A 19402-nucleotide genomic window follows, 5' to 3' on the forward strand; every position below is an offset into this window, starting at 1 on the left:
AGCAGCAGCCCCCAGAGAGGGCTCTAGCCCTCATCCTGCAGAATGCTTGCGAAGTTATGCTGAGGGCTGGAAGGCCAGTGCGTGCGTGTGTGTGTGCGTGTGTGTGTGTGTGTGTGTGTGTGTGCGTGTGTGTGTCTGAACCTGGGGGCAGTCAGCAGATCACATTTGCTGCAGAAAAGAGGAAGAGGAGCAGGACAGGCTTTCAGCTGCACCTGGATTCTGGATCCTAGGGCTGTGCCTTGGCATTGCAGGTACGCCCAGCCAGGATCGATTAGGACCAGAATCCCAGAGAAATGTTCTGACTTCTGTTGCTACCACTGGTGCAACGTGCGTGCTAGGTCTTTACTTTTTCACTTTATGGCAGTATGTGTGATATGGTACAGACAGGGGCTTTCCTGTTGCCCAGACATCAGTGGCTAGAGCCAAAGCGGAGGGCAACGAAGTGTCAGGGCTCCCCATTCTAGAGAGGGGGCCAGAGCCCTCCATCAGCTTTGCAGCTTCCAGCTAGCACCCCAGCCACACACACCCCCGAAAGAAGACCAGGTGGGCGAATCGGCAAGTAAGCCTCCTTGGCCTGGTCGGGGTCCTCCAAGAGAGTCAGTGACCAAGACTGGGGGTCCTGCAGGAAGAGAAGGAGGCACCACCATCCTGTGGGACCAAAGAGAGGGGCCGCCATGGTGTGGTCTGGGTGCCCACGCCTAGTGTGGCACAGAGGCGTGCCTTCCCAATGGGCGAGTCACATGGGCTCAGCGACGGAGCTAGCATTAGGATCTGTGTCTGGCCATGTCCCAAGACAGTGCTCTATCTCCCAGATCCCCACCCATCTAATGCTCCTGCCAGGTGATCACTCAGCCTTTGCTTGAACTCCTCCAGTGAGAGGGAGCTCACCACCTCCTGAGGCGGTGCGTTCTGTCTTTGGACAACACTGACTAATACAGCTCTGGGATGCTTTATAAATGAGTGAGTGAGACTCTACAGGTTTGTGGGGGGACATGCTTGGACCCACACATCACCCATGGGTGCAAGGCCCTTTGGAAAGGGGGTTTCTGTGTTAGCATCAACTGGGCAGGCCACCACACACAGGGTCCTCTTCTCTCCATCCCTGAGCACATAATAAGCCCCTCCCCCCATGACTGCCCAGCTTGGGTCCTGAATGGGGTCAGCAGGCAAAGCCTGTGCAAGGCTGGCCTGGGCATCAGGCTTTTCCAAGGCAACCATCCCCAGGCTCGGCCATGGAGCCTCATGCACATTGCAGCAAAGAGCAGAGTGGGCAGCGGCTGTGGTTTCTGCAGGAGGGCAGTCCCAGGCCCCTTGGTGGTACGTGTGTGACAGCCCTTGACCACCATTCCCAGGAGAGCCCAAGTGCAAGAGAAGAGAAGCCTCGTGCAGTCCAGATTCATCCCTGGGCTTGAGAGGAGTTGGCGTCACTGGAAGAGCAGGGGTCTCTGCCTGAGCCCACCTCCCGAGGAGGGACCAGAGCAGTGAACCAGGTGCTTGGTGATTAGGTAGGTGAGCAAGCAGAAAGCACCGACAGCTTATTGAATAAGTACTTAAAATGCAGTACTTAACAGCCTTCATCTCCACGAGGAGACAACCCTTCATGTGAGGATGTTCATGGCAGAGAGTCACTGAATGCTATCAGAGTCCTTTTTTTTTTAATTGAATTGAGGCATCTCTGGCTGCTTGAATATAATGGATTTGCCAATTAATCTTTCCACTGGTACTTTAAAACCCAGGTACTTGTTCAAATCTCAGGTCAGCCAGCCCCTATTCCCTCAGAAGATGCAGTTCAGAGCCGCGGAGGGGATTTTGGAGCATCCAGGTCAGGGCTGGGGGTGGGAAGGAAGGAACCCAAGTGGTTTCACAGGCAGCAGGGGCCCATGGAACAGGAGCTCGGCTCTGTCTGCCAGGGCCGCTCCCAGCTCCTTGGCTGTGAGGCAGGAGGCCCCCCTGAGAAAGGTGGGGGGGCTCTCGAGGAGTGGAGGCAGGATCCCCCCCAGGCCCGGGACCCTGCTGCTGCAAGCACAGAGAGGAAGCCTCCTGAACTGGCCACTGGAAAGTGAAAACATGTGATAAAGGCCTCAGAGAAGGTGAGGAGCCAGGTGCCTGGGCAAAGCCGCTGCACTTAGAACGAGCTCAGCGCTGTGGCGGGAGGCCTCCTCTTTCTCCTGGCCCTGCACAGCCTGACCTGGGTGCGCCCCGCGCACAGACGGCCTGGAGTACAGCGCTCAGTGCAGCGTCCGCCATCCTGGGTGACGGGGCACCCCAGACGAGGGTTCAGGGCCTGAGGCTGTGGCAGCACTGGGCCTTGGACTCCCCAGCCCGCTGCTGACTGACTGCATTGCCAGCAGGGCCCTGCCCATGACCTGGGTCTTAGGTGAGATGCTTAACCTAGAGTCTCTGTTTACTGAGCTGTGACAGTGGAGGTGTGGGGGGTGCAGGTGAGACCTGCCTGGTGGGAGGATTCCAGTGATGGCCACGGGTCAGCCTGGCCTGGCCCACCCCAGAAGAGGCCCCCTGTCCCATGGTTCTCTCCTGTCCTCTCCCTCCAGTTGCCCTAAAGATGCCAGACGTGCCCCGGTGAGTGCTCCTGGCTCAGCTCACTCTGCAGCCCTGTCAGATGGGAAGGACCCCAGTGCCTGGCAGGGAATTGAGCACAGAGGGGAGGACACGGGAAAGGTGGGAAAGGAGAAGACCCTCCAAGCCGCAGGAGGGAGGCCTGCGAGGCAGGCATCCCTGCTTCGCAGCACCTGGAAGAGCAAAGCGGGCTCCTCGCTCAGCTCGCCTGTCATGCTTTCATGAAACGCCCCTTTCCTCTCTGCTCCCCTGTATTCTGCCTGGTCCCTGCCCCTCCTCAGACAAGGGAGGCCTGTTCCCAGTCCTGCCTCTGGGTGGAAGTGTGTGCGGAGCCCTGGGAAGTCCTTGCGAATCTCTGGGATGCACCAAGCTTAGGTTTGGGCTCCTCCCTCTGTGCCGAGAGACGGGCGGGACGGGCGGGATCTCTGGGCCAGGCTGGCTGCCACCATCCCTGGGGTCTTCAGCCTGGGTGGGGCCCCTCCCTTAGTCTCACCTGAGGGGGGCTGAGCCCCTGCTCCCCCATGTCCGCTGCTCTCCTCGCTCTCCATCTTTGACTGTGAAAGCTGAGAAACCAGTGTGTGTGTTGGGGTGGGTCCTCCCCCCAATACACTGACTCTGCACGTGACCTCACTCACGTGACCTCACTCCCCTCCTCAGCAGACGGGGCAACCAGCTTGTGCTGAGTGCGGCAGTTCGGGCTGAGACTTACAAGCGCACATCCCCCAGGTGTCCCACGGCCTCCCCGGACGCCCGGTAGGCACACGCCTGCCCCAGACAGGGGCCTCGGCGTGGGGCGCATCAGCGTGTGAGCCCGAGCGAGTCCCCGCGCACAGGGTCTTCTGCAGGCCCAGGCAGTTATAAATCCCCCTGCCTGGGGAATAGATCTCTTCATCCCTGCAGGGAGATTCGTGAGCCGAAAGTGCTACCCAGACCACCTGGCTTTTGTCATTCCGGAGACATAAACTACCCCGATGCCTCTGCCCTGCCCGGGAGCGCTGCACATATCACCTCGTAGCTCTGCGTCCTGCTGGTGCAGAGACCAGGCGGCTCCCCCCTTGCCTGCCTGCCTCCGGTCTCCCTGGATGCGTGCTTAGTCCCTCCGTTTCCCATTACCACACAGATGGCCGAGCCGCAGAGAAAACGAATATTTCTCCAGAAGTAGATTAATAAACATCATCTGAGGAATGAGCTGGTAAAGACCACGATGTGGTGTGAGAAAATCCTCTCTGCTGAGAGCTGGACTGTCAATTAGCCCGATGGGATCCCTGGCAATAAATGGAGGCCTCAAGAAAAGCGAGCCAGCGCCCCCTGCTGGAGCAGCGTGGCGGAGCAGCGGGGAGTCCCGGGAGCCCGGCCCTCCTTCCTGCTCCCGCGAAATCTGGGAGAGGCCGCCCGCTGTCAACGTCACCTTTGTGGACCCAGCAGCAGGGAGGGCAGGGATCAGAGGCAAGTGCAGGTTGCTCAGTGTGTCCTGAATGCTGGGAGGACACAATAAAACCCCTCCCTCCCCGGCAGGTGGGAGGCTTGACCCTGCCCTGGCCAGCAACCTCGTCCAGGCTCTTGGCCTCTCTGATCTGTAGAAGAGGAACCTCCCCACCTCCTAGGGTCCTGAGAGCGATATGTGGGTGTGGCAGGCTTGGCAGGAGCCTGAGTAGGGGCGCAGCCCCTCCTGTGGCTCACCCTCTTGCCCCAGGGAAACGTTTCCACCCTGTCAAAGCACCATCCTCTCATCTGCGTCCAGATTGCCCAGGCAGAGAGAAGTCAGCCAGGCTGAAAGGGTCCGCAGAAATCAGAGCAGTGCCATCACCGAGGCCCCGCCCTGTGGCCATGCTTCCGCAGTGTGATGGATGCACTGGGCCGTGGCGACAATGCCAGGAAGGAGGACAGCAGGGAGCAGACCATCCCACACATCCGCTCACACCTGTCAACCACTCGGGCCCAGGGTTCAGAGCCCAGGGGGCCGTGGCCGCTTGGCTGTGACTCTGAATCCCGACCACGGGGACGTGCATTGGCAACGCCGACTTTCCAGACAGATCGCAGCGCCGGAGGGCTGTGCTCACGCCCTGCCGCCGACACGGGCAAGCTCAGGGAGTGCTCTAGGGCTGTGGCCAGCAGAGCAGTTAAAAGAGCCACCGCAGTTTTGATGGCTTCCTAGAGTGAGTAGATTTTTAATTTTTTAAAACTAGAAGAGACCTGCAAGGCATTTAGTGTACCCCTTTCGTTTTACAAGCAAGGAAAAGTGGGGAGCACAGAAGTGACATGCCTTGGCAGAGTCACACGGCGGCAGCTGTGTTGTCCGGGAACGTGCCCCCCGCTCAGGGAAGGAGCTTAACCGCTCGGCTCCTCTGAAATATGGCACATCTTTGTGCAGATCTCCAGGCAGGCGCACCCCTATGAGAGCCACTGTAGGTCACTGTGAATGTTGTAGCAAAAGCAGAAGCAACACACACAGGGAGCTTGTTGATTGCAGTCTGTCCAAGGCAGCTCTGTGGAGGTGAGGAAACCACTGCTCGCTACTGTGACCCTGGTGGGTCCTAGCCTGAGACCCAGCCCACCCCCCAGCCCCCGGAAGCGTACAGATGCCCAGAGAGAGTGTCCCTGGAAACTTCCACCAAGCAACACATGCAGCGACTGGCCATGTGTTTACCAGCCCTGACCAAGGACATCGACTGGCTTCCCACCTGAACTGGCCGGGGGTGAGGGCACTGAGTCCCAGCCTGGTCCCAGCCCTGGAGACCAGCAGGAGGCCTTCCTCTGATGAGCCCTGCAAGGAATCGGCCTGGGGGAGGAGCTTCCTGTTCAGGCAGGCCTGGTGCTGAAGGGGGTGGGCCAGCCGCCCTGCCGCCTCACCTCTCCAGCTCTCCAGCCCGCAGCCCCACCCTCCATACATTTGCCCCCAACACTCTGCCCCAAGCACCCCAGTGCTCCATTCCCAGCACTGGTGCCTCCCTCTGCGCTGTTCCCTGGGCTTGGAACAGCCTTCCCCCTCCTTGTCCACAGGCAGTCTAACTCCAGATCGTCCCCTGTGCCCACAGCAAATGGTCCTCTCCCAGAAAGCCCTCCCTCGGCTCTGCCTGACCAGCAGCTAGTCAGGGTCTTATGCCCCGGACCTCTGCTGGCGCTCTTCCCTTCCCTACATACAGCCCAGTGCCGGGACTCATGGGTCAGCCCCTCTGTGGACCCACGTGCCTGGCACATCACGGGGTAGTGATGCGTGTGGAGTGGGTTAGCATTGTTGGGCCCCTTTAGATGCCTCTGGCACTTCATGGGTTCAATAAAAAGGCACCCCAGCCCACTCCCACCCTCCTGCCCAGGGCTTCTCACTCATCGTCCCATCAGCTGAGACTCCCAACACCTTTCAGGTTCTGGACGCTTTGCAGCCATCCTCCCCTATCTGACACCCTCTGCAGCATTTTCCCTTTTTGCAGATGCAAAAAGTGAGGCCCAGAGGGCGAGAGACTTGCCCCAGGCTGGGACCCGTGCCCACAGGTCTGTCCATCGCACAGCTCCCCACCCCCTCCTGCCTTCCCTGTGCAGCTTGGTCATGCTGGTCTCCTTGTACCAGGGGAGCTTGGGATGTGGAGCTGGGTCTCTGTCTCCAGTAGGAGCTATTTCGTTTAGGGCCTTGGGGTTTGTGGAGTGCCCCGTCCGTCACTGTTAGGACTTGTGGCCACGCCGTTGTCTGGGAACATGGCGCTCCCTGGATGTCTGTGGCCAGATTAATCAGACTCGGGTGCCTCAAGTGGGGTAACAAGCCCACAGTCCAGGAGATACATGTCTAAGGAGTGAAGTGAGGGGTGTGTGGGGCAGGGTGCCGCAGTCCTGCCAGGCCCCCCCCCCACCGTGCTGTTCTGGTGGCAGTCCGGGCTCCCCAGGCTGCAAGCACACACAGGCCGTGTGTAGGAGCACACGGTGCCATGACAGACACTGCGCGTCACTCCAGCACATCTCTGGAGGGCAGTTTGGTGCTCTCTCCTTCAGGGGAGCAATGCTCTTTGCCGTGTATTCCAGGGAATTAAGTGAGCCTCTGAGTGTCACTGCAGGGTTATCTGTGCTTCACTGGCTCTGATGGCAAAGACATGCCGCAGCCCTAGTCGCTTGTAATTACATGCTTTCTGAGTGAGGGTGATGTAGGAGCGGCCATGAGCGGGCTCGCAGGCCCTCCGAGCCCCCTCCTCTTTCTTCTCTTGCAGGAGCAGGGTAGGGGCTGAGGGTGCTCACAGCCTGGCTTGGCACGACCCTAGGATTTAGAAGTGGGGCATTGCTGAGAACACCACAAAGGGCGGGGGAAGGCCGGGGACAGAAGCCATGCCTCAAAAACGCAAACGCATCTTTCAGATCATTTCTCTAGATGGTCATGGATCCTGGCCTGGCCCAGGAGGGAAAGCCGCATTCTGCTTTTCCTTAGGTAACAACCACAGAGCTGCCACTGCCCAGAGTACTTACTTGGCCATGTGTCTCGTGTGAGACCTGGTCTCTGCCTTAAGATCCTTGAGTGCATAGCAGAAACTCCAGAACTGTGCACAGTGTCTGGATCAAGGTTGAGAGACCACTGACTATCCGATAGTCATGTGCAGACCATCACCAGAGGTTGTGCTGAGGCCACGCTAGCCACGCCAAGGGGCTGGTTCAGAAAGACTCGTGGGGGCAGCCTGGTCCTTGCAGTGGAGATGGGTTTGTTTCCCAACCTGCCATCTCTTCTGCTCACCTGTGCCGTTTGTCCTCTGTTGGTCCCCAGGGCCTGCGTCAGTGCCTGGCAGGTAGCCAGTGCTCAGGAAACATTTTCTCAATACATCAGTGACTCAATGGATGTTGTTGGCCTGTGTTGGGAGTGTGAAACTTGGGGTCCTTGGGGTTGAAAATACCACCTGTACTAATAAAATTGTGCTTGGAAACTTTGGAACATAAATTAAAAAGGAAAACAAAACCCTGCCGCTGCTCCTGAGCTGACCACCCCCCCATGCGGGGCCTCGGGCTGTGCTGGGGCTCCGGTGGGGGCCGGAGGCTGACCTGAGCCCAGGTTGGGGCCAACAGGATCCTCGTTGGCCCCAACAAGACCAGCGCCCTGGACGTTAGTTGGTCTTGGGGCACGTGCGTCTTCCGAGCAGTTTGGTGGCTGCCCCGATTCTCATGGTCCTCACGTCTGCCTGCCCAGTCGCTCCATGCAAGGATGTAATTAAATCCTTTGAAGAGCACTTCAGGACATTTGATTATGCAGAAAAACTCCACAGCCATGTAAGCTGCTGTGTGCAGCTGGTCCGCCCTGTGGTGTCTGTCAGTGCTCACTGTGCTGTGAACAGTACCTGAGGGGGAGGGGTTGAGGCCAGAGGGAGGGAGGCCTGCGCATCCTGCTGGGTGGCCTCGCAGCTCCCTTCTCCAGGAACAGGAACGGAGCCTGTGCCCGATGTCACCCCTGTCCTTCTCTCCCCAGGAGCTGCCAGAGCATGACCAGCCTGGTCGGCAACGCCACGTCGCCCATCAAGGACGGGACCTCCTCTCTTCCCAGGAGGCAGAGCTCGTTTGCCAGGCCGCCGCTCCGCGCTCTGTACGACCTGCTCGTGGCACCCATGGAAGGGGTAAGCGCCCGGCCCAGGGCTCCTTGGCGTCAGGACGCATCACTTCCCGCTCAGCACCCCCCAGACAAAAAACAGGCTCCTGAGACAGAAGAGGTTTTCCAGACATGGGGCTTCTCTGTCCAGCTTCTCAGTCGGCGTCCAGAAGCCCAAGTGGACGCGTGTTCTGGGTTGGCTGCTGGTTAGTGGATGGGCCCTGAGCTCCAAGTGGGCAGGCAGATCCGGGTTCAGGTCGCAGCCCGGCTCCTTACTGGCCGGCCAGTCAGTTTGGCCTCTGTGACCTCAGGTGCAAATGAGATGCTGCTTCTTCCCACCTTGCTCGTCAGACTTGGGGAGGCCTGGTGGCGCAGGGCTGCACGCATCTCCCCCATCTCCTCAGCAGTCAGCGCTCCCCCACCCACTGCTCATCTGAGGGTCTCGCCTGAGCAGCTTCAAGCCCAGGGCTGCTTCCTGTTGAGAACAGACCCTTGGCCTCTGCCCTTGTCAGGACTCACTCCACCACAGGGTCCAGTGGCAGAGACACCCTTGCACTTGTGGTTTCTCGAGAAGGTTGAGCGCGGCTACTGACAGGTTTCTGTGGCCCTAGTCTTCGCACATCACTTTTCAATCCAGACGTGGCTCTGTAACTGGCGGGAGGGTGTTGGGGGAGGGCTGCCAAAGGACTCAGGGATCTTGTGAATCTGAACGGTGAGCCCATCAGATGCTTTTGTATGCGACTGGGTATTAGTCAGCTCTGGCCGCTGTAACGAAATGCTGCCGACTGGGGCTTAAACAACCGACATTTATTTCTCACAGTCCTGGAGGCTGGAAACCCCAGATTCTTGGTGGGAGACCTCTTCCTGGCTTGAAAACAGCTACTTTCGCACGTGTCCTCACGTGATGGAGAGAAAGACAGAGACAGAGAGACGGGGAGAGTGAGCACACTCAGGTCTCTTCCTCTTCTTCTGAGGACACGAATCCCATCATGGAGGTCCTGCCCTCATGACCTCATCTAAGCTGAATTATCTCCCCAAGGTCCTACCTCCAAATACCATCACACTGGGGACCTAGGGCATGCACATATAAATTGGGGGGGCACAAGCATCCAGTTCATAACAGGCCCCTGCAGCAAGTGGAGGCTGTGCTCCTGGGGGGCCCAGCTCGCAGCTGGGAAGGGTGGGGATCGATGGGCCCTCAGGGAGCCAGCCTGTGTGTCCCTCCTAGCAGCTCCCCACAGCCAGGTGGGAGATTCGTCTCACAGGTGTTGGAGTGGCCCATCAGCAGCTCTCTTCCACTTTAGCCAACTGACAGGGGTGAGGTGCATCCTCAAGGTGTCCTCACCTTGACAGTGATCCCTTCACCCTCAGGAAATGCCAGTGCATCTCCTGGCCTGGCCTTCCCAGGATGTGTGTCAACTTGCCTGATATTTTTCAGGAGGCTGCAGTGCCTGGTGGTGCCCTCTGGACTTCCCTCGCTCAGAGACACAGGGGTGGAGGGAAGCATAGAGCCTCTAGGAGCTGGAAGCCTGGACTCATGTCTAGCACTGCCTTTTCCTGGCTAGGTGACCTTGGCCAAGCTGGTACCCCTCCTTGAGTACCTGTGTCCTCATTAGAAATTGAGGACGATGCCACCAAGCAGAGCCATGTCTGTGTCCTTAGCAGCTGTTATGGGGCCTGGTGCGTGTTGGCACTCAGTAAAATTTATAGATGGTACGTGGTCCAAAGCTGCATTTGTTTTTTGGGTCTAGTCTGGATACAAAACAGAAGACCCAAGGCAGAAGTCAGCTAATGGGTTTTCTGTGACCACTCTTTTGTGGCAGCTGGGAGCTTTCCAAGAGGTTATCAAGCAGAAGGAAAGGGCTGGGCCTGCCCTGGAGCCGCTTTGAGTCTGTGAGCCCCTGACCCTGTCAACCAGCCCGGTGCTGGTTCCGGCTTACTTCTGGGTAGATCCCAAGTCCAGTGAAGTGCCTGCAGGGGACCCACACCTGAGCATTGTTTGTTTCGCTGGTTGACACCGCCCCTTTTGGCCAGGGAAGGGGCTCTTCCCTTGTATCAAAGACAGAAATCCTTGCGGTGGAGAGCAGCTGGAAGAGGCTGGGGGCGGAGAGAGGCAACCCCTCCCTCCATCCATTGCAGCGTTTCCACCCAGGAGAGAGGCTGCTACAGCCACGAGTCATCCTTGAAGGGGTCCCATGAGTTCATAAACTCTGCCCTGTGTTTCTTAGACAGTTTTTCTCTCTGAGGACTTTCCCCTATGACTTAAAGAACATAAACATGCCAGTGGGATTAGTGACTGCTTGTGTCTGGACATCTGTGCTCCTCCAGGGGTGCCGGGAGGGGGAAGATTTATGGACTCGAGCCCCAAACGAGTTAGAACTATGATCGAAGTCATGTCTTTATACAGTTGCCTAAGGAAGGAAACCCCGGCCCCCCGACGTGCGTGCCGGCGTCCTGAGGCTGCGGCGGCCCCTCTGTGCTTGGGAACTGCATGCGTGAACGGGTGTGACCCTCAGGGGTGCGTCTCGTCTTGAAGTGAGGCATTTAGTTTGAAAGCATTTAGTTCCTGATATTTAGTCCTTTTGTGACTGAGGAGTTTGAGCACAGTGAAGAAGTTAGGCTGCCTCACGAGAGATGTGGAGTAAAACCTTTCAGAGGTCGTTAAAGTAAATGATCAGGGCAAGAGCTTTCCCTTGGCTGACTAATGGGACTCACTGCGGTTCAGTAAAACCACTTCACCGAAGAGCTGGGATCTAATCAGGAGTTCCTTCCCCATTCACGTGTTTATTGACACGTGCCAGGCACAGCCGGGCGCACACCGGGCACAGAGGAGACTGGGGGCGGGGGCGGTTTGCCGGGTATGATGCTCAAGGACTGTGCTGCCGCTCAGCGCACTGCCTGGCGGAGGGCTACCACTGCTGCTTCCCGCCCTGCTCCGGAGGCCACTAGAGGGCGACACGGCACCGTCCGCCACTCCCGCCGCTGTCAGCTGCCAGACAGAGCCAGGCCTTCTTCACATTTTCAGTGAAAATACAAATCAAAACCAAAAGTCCAAGATTATGAATTAATGACACTTCAAGACTAAAACGATTAGCCTCTTCACATGGGACGTATAATTATTTGAACAACTGCCTTTGTTTAGCCTCAGTCCTGTTGCTAAGGGACTAGGTCAGATGATATGAAAAGTGGAACAGAATAATATTTTACCGCAGGCTTGCACCAGGACTTGATTTAATTTAGCTGAAGGGAAACACTGCCTTGGCTCTTTCCTTGAAGCACGCTGTCCTTTGCTGTCAGGACGGGTGAGCATGTCCAGTTATCATTGAGGAGGCCCTGTTCCATCTGCACATGAGCCATCATCAAACATTAAGTCAAATCCTGTCTCAGACCCAAAGGAGAAAATGTCACCAAAGTGGCACGCGCTAGTGTGAGAGGGACCGGGACCCGGTTTGTGTCCGTGGCATTTGTTCTTCGTCACCGTGGAGTGAAGGGTAGTAACTCGTGCCCAAGCCTGGACTCGCCACAGGGACACGCAGAACCACGTGCACCCAGGGCTGCTCCACGTGAAGCGCAGGCCCCGAATTACCCCTCAGTCTGCAGACGGGGCTTCATCCAAAGCCAGAAGCTGCTAGCATTAAGGACCCAGGTGTAGAGTCTAAAATTCCGTAGGATTTGGTCAAATCACTCTTTAAATGTGATTTAACAAGTCCCTGGGCTTGTTCTAGTTATAGTCTCTGTCATCCTTATAATTGTTTCCATTTATTTAAATTCCCTGTTTGCTAAGTTTACAGTCGTCAAAGCCAAGATGATAGGACAGGTAGGAGGAGTGAATGACTCTGGTCAGAAGGAATGGTCCCCCTCATCCACCTCTGCTCTTGACTAAAGAAGCCTCCAGGCTAAGCGGACTTATTTGGTTCAGGACCCCAGAAACTGATTTAAAACTTGCCGTTCACATCGGTTAGGTTGGTAAACTGCCTTCCTAGACACCAGATCTCCAGGATGGCCCAGGACCTCTCCTCTGAAAACTCAAAGTACGGGTCTGGCTCTGCCAGGGGCTTGACCAGGAGGAGAGCTTGGCTTTGGCAGGGTCGTGACTGTGATGTCTGCTCTGGGGGAAAGGGACTCTTGTAAAGCGGTGTGATAACCTAGCTTATCCTTACCCGTTAGATGAGACCAACTGGTCAGGTGCCTGGTTTGTAAATAGACTGGAGGCTTTGGAGGTCATCTTCAAAGGCTTGTCACACAACAGTCCGACCTTGACTCCAGAGTGTGGAGGGGGGACAAGGCCCGTGAGATGGGCACCGCCAGGCTGTCTGATTTCTGATTGGGACTTTGTGGTAACATTCACATGGATAGGACAGACGTCACCCAAGGACCGCAAGTGTCACCACAGCTGATTAGGAGAAGGAAAAACGGAGGCAACGACTCACAAGCTGTCTGGACTGCTGAAGCAGTGGTGAGAGCGCCAGGCCAATCAGCGAGCTCCTGCCAGGCAAGCGGTGTTCTCACCTGTGTCAGGGCCCCTTGGGTCGATTCGAGCTGATGTTCAACCACCCCCGTCTCAGCCTGACCCCAGTAGGTTCTGGGGGAGCCAAGGCACGCCTTCCACTGAGGGCGTGTGGGCTCGTTTTCACCATTTCGGCTACAGAGAGGCCTCTTTGCGTGAGCAGACCCCTGGGCTGACTTGGCTGAGACTGGACGCTGGGTGGCCGGCAGGCCCCTCTGGCTCTGGTTGGCCACTGGTCATGCATCTCCCGTAGCCAGATTCCTCTGGTTTGCCCCTTCTCAGAATCTCCAGGCAAACCAGTGGTTTGTTTTTTGTTGTTCAGAGAGGACAGTTGAGTGGGTCGAATTTGGACTTCTGCATTTCTGGTTGGAATACAGTGTCTACAATCCTGGTAGCTTTTAGTCATGGTTTCAGGGTTTTTTTCTGAACAGCTTTGATATTTACTGAGACTGATAATAATCATCCATGACACCAATATTTCTCAGAAGCGTCACATAAAAGGTTTCTCTACCTTAAAAAGTTCTGTTTGATCAATTCACTCAATCAAAAATATAAGTCAGGAAAAAAATCCTAAGCCCTGTACAGGGTTCTGGGGTATCCAGATTCCCAGCAGTCAGTTCTTTGCTTCTGGAATCCTTGTTGTACATAGTGAAGTCCATTTCATCCCAGATCTAAACTGCTGGAAAGTTCATGGACCCAGGAGTTTTCTTGCCCTCCCCCGTGGTGACCAGGGGTGTTCATTCTCTGGCCTGTGATGCTGCAAGGCTCTGAGAGGCCTCCTGTCCTTCCGTGAAAATGGAACTCCCCGCATATGGGGGCTGCAGGCCGCTCCTCTGGACCCTGGTGCTGTGCACAGAGCACGTAGTGCTTAAGCCAGAGTTGGGACGCATGCAACGTCATGTTTGATATTGGTGCTTTCAAAACAGTTCAGCACCCCCCAGGTCACCATGAGTGTATATGGGAGATCCCATTAACCAAAATGGTGATCGAATCAGAGTTCACCACCCAGGCAAACACTTGGGACCCGTGGGGGTTGCCCGGGGGAACTGCCAACTCGGAAATTGGACGTCAGGGTAACTGCTCGGCGGTGGGTTTCACAGGTGTCAGGTGTGGTGGATACTCAGTGAAGAGCTGTGGATGATGGTGGTGGAGACGTGCAGGTGAGGAGGACCGTGGTGATGGCGGTATCCCTGAGTCCCTGGGTTCCATGTGGAGCTGGATGCTCCAAAGAGGCCATTTACGTGTTTTGGCCACATTTACAAACACAGGAGGGAAAGGGAATGAGTTGTACTAGAAAAATGATCGAGACCCATTAGGAAAGAATAGTATGAATAATAGGACCTGTGTTCCTCTTACTTAAAGCACCTGGAGGCAGTTGAGAATTCATGTTTGACTGGTATGTGCTGAGGGCCTGCCTAGAGCCCCACACGCTGCCTGTGAAGTCGCGGCGTCAGTGCTGTCCCGTGGGTTCGGGAACTGAGGGGCAGGGAGGTGAGAGTCTTGTCGATGTTCTCAGAACCCCCTCCACCTCTCCCCTAACCACACACCCCATCATCTAGCAGTTCCAGATCCCCCAGAGCTCCCGACCCAGCACACGGGCCCAGACCCCGTGGCGAAGGCCTCTCCCGGAATGTGCCTTCCCTTCCTGGTCACTGGGCAAGGCTTTCCAACCTTCCAAACCCCGCTCAACAGAGGGTCTGGGTCTGGTCCGGAGCTAGAAAGCACAGGTAGGTTAACTAGGGGAGATCAGTATCAAGACTCTTTCCTGTGGTGAAGGGGTAACTGTGAGATACAGGAGACTGTGTGGTTCTCCTGGGCTGAGGGAGCGAAACCCAGGAAGGACGGACACTGATGAGGTGTGGCTCCCCCTCCACCCACTCCCCGGGAGCGGGCTGTTCCCTGGTCAGCCGGGCCACCCCCGAGTGCGGCTGCGAGGAGGCCAGGAGCCACCGCTGGCGGGGCCACGGCGGGGCTGCGTTTAGTACGCGTGCGCACGCACACGCACGCGCACGCACACACGCACGCACACGCACACACGCCTCAGGGCAGCACGTGTCGCTCGGGAGAACAGGCTGCAGGAAGCAGCGTGTGAAGAGCAGGTGAGGACAGGGCGTTGGGAGCTGAGGTGGGAGCTGATGACAGCCGCCTGGAGGCCCCTGTGGAGAGGAGCCCTCTCTCCTCTGCAAAGCCTGGGCTTCGCCCGTTTTCATCCTCTCACTGCCCGCCTCCCCTCCAGCCCGGCCGGCCTGGCGCCGCGAGCCCTCCAGCCGTGTTTGCTGCGACAGGCAGGATCACGGCCCTGGTGAGAGCGAAGGGACGCTTCCTGGGGGAATAAACAGATTTTAGGGCACTTGGCCCGGTGTTTTCTATTTCAGAAGACACCTTTCTGGAAACTGTAGGGGTCAGAGAGTCGGAGTCCTTGCTGGCATTTGTTGGACTGTGCTCGCGGTGGGTGTGGGGGCGATGCGGAGCCCTTTTGTCCTTCAAACCCAGGGCTTCAGAAGCCAGCGAGCCCTTCCCAGACTGGCAGACGGAGGCGCAGAATAGCGCTTCCTTGAACTCTCTCTCCTTTTCCATCTAACAGACGAGGTGCAGCTTGCATGGAGACATCACTGTGCTCTCTGTGTTTAAGTTCACGTTGGATTATGGCTGATCCTTCCGTGCCAGGGTGACGCTCGTGTGTCCTGGAGGCAGGATGCAGAGGACAGCTTTCAGGGCCCCTGTTCCAACACGTTCGGTCAGTGTTCCCGCTGCCTTTAACCAGAGATGCCCATCTGCCATGCAGCCCGTCTGCCACCACCCACCTCCTTCCCCTCTGCTGAACAAGGGTCCCGTTTGGAGCCCTCACCCAGGGCTGTGCGTGCCAGGCCAGAACCTGCCGCGAGGTGCTGTCCCGGGAGGACCTGGACCTATGAATTCTGGTACACGGTTCAGAGACAGGCTCGCAAGCTCCCAGGCTAGAGTTTCAGAGGCGTTTCCCTCTCCTTGCTGCTAAGGCCACTCTTCACCAAGTCCTGGCGAGTCCTGTCCCCTTCTCTCCGCTGCGTTTCCTCGTCTGAATTACCGCGTGCAGCCCGTCTCGTTGGGTCTCGTTGGTGCAGGCTGCCTTTCAAGGCTTCATCAGAGGTTCCGCAGCAGAGGACGCAGGTCCCCACAGCCTGCGAGAGCCACACTCCCTGCTCAGCCTCAGGCCTCCACCATCTGGCTCCCGAGTCCCTCTCCAGCCTTGCCCTCCGTGTGACCCATGGGCCTCGTCTGCCCAGGTGGGGCCTCCCCACCCTCACATGCAGAGCAGCAGCGGGGGGGGGGGGGGGGGGGGGGGGGGGGGGGGCGGGCCCAGCATCGTGTCCCACCCTCCGGGGCTGGCATTTTACACTTCCGTGGTCTCACTCAGTAGTGGTTTCTTGTGCACGTTTTGTTTTCTGAGACATTGCATCATCGTGAGCTCTCGAGCAGGAACTGAGTCCTGAACTGACGTGGCTCCCCATCACCCAGTCACCCACCTTAGACTCTAGTGGCTGATGGAGAAATCAGAAATCAGTCGTCGCAGAAGACACCTGAGCTCTTCCCAGGACGTGACATCACCCTCTTCAGGCTTGTGCCTCAGACAAGACAGTCTTGTGGGCGGAGTTAGCAGAGTCCCTTCAAAGGCACGCTGCCTGTGGACCTTTTCTCTAAGCAGCGTCCAGCCTCTTACCTGGCCCAGCACCCTTCAACTACCTTCACTTCATGTGACAGGTGCTGTCGTGACGGGGGACTTGTCTGAGAGTGCTGTGTCCCCGTGAAGCCCGTGACCTCTGGAATGACACCTGACAGAGACTTATCAGGGTTGGCGCTCTGGCAGGTGGAGTCCAGGGAAGGTCTGCAGGGGTAGGGCTGCCACCCCGTCCAGTGATGCCTGGTGACCCTGGATCAGGCGAGGATGGGTCTGGTTCTGCCCATGGCAGGTGGCCTGAGCCCCCACATTGCCCACGTGCCGGGCAGCAGTGCTCTGGCTGGGCAGCGAGCAGTTGTCACTGTCACAGCTGCTGACCTATCCCCGAGGTCAGGGTGTCCTCAGCCCAGCTGCTCCGGCCCAGCCCCCAGGGCCTCTGGGTGCACTGCAGCAGCCAGCAGTCTGCCCTCCAGAGGGCCTTCTAGAGCCTCCTCCCTGTGCCAGGCCAGGCAGGGGCCTCGGTGTGGCCCACGGTGGGGACACGGAGCCCAGAGTTGACCCCTGGAGCGGTCACTGTGCACACCCTACTTCTTCCTTCCTGGGTTGTACAGCGATACTTTTACCTTTTCTTGGAAAGTAGCTCTTAAAGAAAAAAAGAAACAGGTGGCCCAGTAATTTTTACTTCTGCTTTCTTTAGATGCATCTAGAATTTTAAAAAAAGAAAGAAAGCCACAGGGGGTTTGTACAGACAGAATGTCCCGCCAGGCGCGTGTCCCTTTGGGTTAGCTGAATGCCCTCTGCACCCTCAGCCCAGTGCCCACAGGAGCGCGGCCGTGGACACTCGCTCCTCCAGAGCGCAGTGGCTTGGGCAACAGAGGGATGTGGGGGGGGACCCGGCTGTGACCCTCCCCCGAGCCAGCACTCCAGGGCTCAGGGCCGCCCAGCACCTGGCACCTGGTGCCCGCGGTCTGTGGGCCCTGCACATTCTCCCCACAGGCTCCTGTGGCTGCTTCATCTCTTTATTCACACCTAGCCTATGTCTAGTCTGGTTTTCACAGTCATTGCCACTTGCGTTATCCAGATTCATCCGGCCTTAGTCTCCATGAGCAATTCTGTTGGAGCATGAGGGGTGTCTGTCTGCTCTGGGTCCGCATGCACTCACCCTTCCCTCAGGTCCCCGCCTGGGCCTTTCAGGAGTGATGGGGATCCCATCAGTGTCAGATTCCCTGCCAGCACCGGGGGAGCGAGTGGGGACAGCCCCTGCAGAGCCTGGGGTCATGGGGCCATCCTGTCCTCGGGGGAGGGACACAGAGGCCTGAGGTGACTTGAGGTCCTGGAATCCAGAACCCTTCTCCTCCGGGGATGTCATCCTGGTTCCCAAAGCTTCTGTCTGCACGCCAGTTCTCTCGCCTCCTGTCCACTGAAATGGACGGCACGTCCCGCTTTGGTTGAGACCTCACTGCCTGTGTGACAGGGTCATTCCTACACTGCCCGTAGGGTCCCTGTGCCAACGTAGCATCTCCTGCCCTGGTCCATCGGGTGCACCATGACTCACTGAGTGCTTTCTGGGACAGCTGCCCTTTGCATGAATCCCCTGCCATCTGTAGAAACATTTGGATGACCCAGGCTGATCCTTGTCTTTGTGGGACACCCTTCGTGACGGGTGACAGCAGTCTCCCTCCTGGCCCAGCTCCTCTACCCTCCTCCTTGGGTGGCACCTGTGAGGCAGGTGGGAGGGAGCCCCGCCCATCGCCCCCACTCCCTGAGCGGCCCCCCTGGGGGCGGGGGTGCCTGGTCCTCCCCAGGCGTCCCCCCCGCTGGGTGTGTCAGCCGCTCCACTCACCCCGCAGGGCTTGATGCACTCCAGCGGCCCTGTGGGCCGGCACCGGCAACTGGTCCTGGTTCTTGAGGGGGAGCTCTACCTCATCCCGTTCGCCCTCCTGAAAGGAAGCTCCTCCAATGAGTACCTGTACGAGCGCTTCGCCCTCATCGCCGTCCCTTCCATCCGCTCCCTCGGTCCTCAGGCCAAGGTAAGTCAGGCCCACCTGGGTGTTTGGGGCGCCGTCCCTCTGGCTGGGCTGGCGTCCGCAGGAGGAGGTATGGACTCCCTAGTTTGCGGCTGGTGGGGTGACTTTGGAGCAGATCCGTCCGAAGGCAGGGGGACAGCCTCCCGAACCCTTTGCCACCCCAGGAGGCCACCATGTGTGTCATTTCTCTCTGCGTTGCTTTGCTGTGACACCAGGGTTGGGAGCTACTCCCAGCACTGAGTCAGGCTGGAGGCCATGCCGCCTGTCTGACGAAGCGGGTCACGCCCTGGGGGCCGCACTCACCCGCCAAGCTGACTGCTGAGTGGGCGCCGAGTGTGCCCAGCAGAGGGGCCGCAGGCACGGAGGGCAGACAGATGGGATTAGCGTCAAGTGGGCAGGGGCCCCACAGGCCGACAAAGAACCGAAAACAAATGGGTGGCTTTCAGGACTTGGGTCCCATTCAGCAAAAATCAGTGTGGGATGAACTCTGTGGACTCAAGGGGGTGACAGTGGCCCGCCGCAGGTCAGGGCTTAGCCCACAGCCACCCCTGGTGCTGCCCACCTACCTAGAGGGCCTTCGGAGCCAGCCCTGAGCCCTCTTCCCTTCTCTAAACTCGCCCAGATACCCTGAGACCTGGGCTCCCTCCTGCCCCGACACTCCTGCCCCAGGCCTGCGTGTGGGCGGCCCCCACGGGACCTGCCTTGGCCTCCGTTGACCTTGGTCATTGGCATGGTTCCAGCCAGGTCAGTTTCTGCCTCACGGGTTTTGGAGAACTTAGTTATGACTGTTTTTGTTGCTGAATTGTACTTCTCATGGGACAGAATCAGTTCAAGGTGAAAGAAATGATTTTCTCCAAGTTTTCCTCATGTCCATGGTTGACTGTGAACCCCAACCATGAGCCCGCTGTGTGCCGTCCGGCACGGAGGGTCGACTCACCTCTCCTGCTGCCAGGGCACCGTGGGAGGCAGTGATGAACCAGAGAGTGCAAGAGTCCCGTCTCCCGACAGGCACCCGAGAGGCATTTCTCTTTCCCAGTTTAAGGCATCACCAGGTGGAAACACCAAAAAATTATTTTGAAATAATTTGA

The 19402-nt window shown here is 57.8% G+C and overlaps 1 protein-coding gene across 1 annotated transcript in view; it reads left to right on the forward strand.

Moving 5' to 3' along the window:
* Window positions 1-19402, forward strand: part of TTC28 (tetratricopeptide repeat domain 28) — a 576727-nt gene that overhangs the window by 542293 nt on the left and 15032 nt on the right. Inside the window, exons 15-16 of the mRNA XM_065889510.1 lie at window positions 8009-8153; window positions 18138-18317. Of these exons, the coding sequence (XP_065745582.1) occupies window positions 8009-8153; window positions 18138-18317 (325 nt within the window). The remainder of the gene's footprint in view (window positions 1-8008; window positions 8154-18137; window positions 18318-19402) is intronic.

Source organism: Phocoena phocoena, chromosome 13, assembly GCF_963924675.1.
Source record: "Phocoena phocoena chromosome 13, mPhoPho1.1, whole genome shotgun sequence".
In the NCBI taxonomy this organism is placed as follows: domain Eukaryota; kingdom Metazoa; phylum Chordata; class Mammalia; order Artiodactyla; family Phocoenidae; genus Phocoena; species Phocoena phocoena.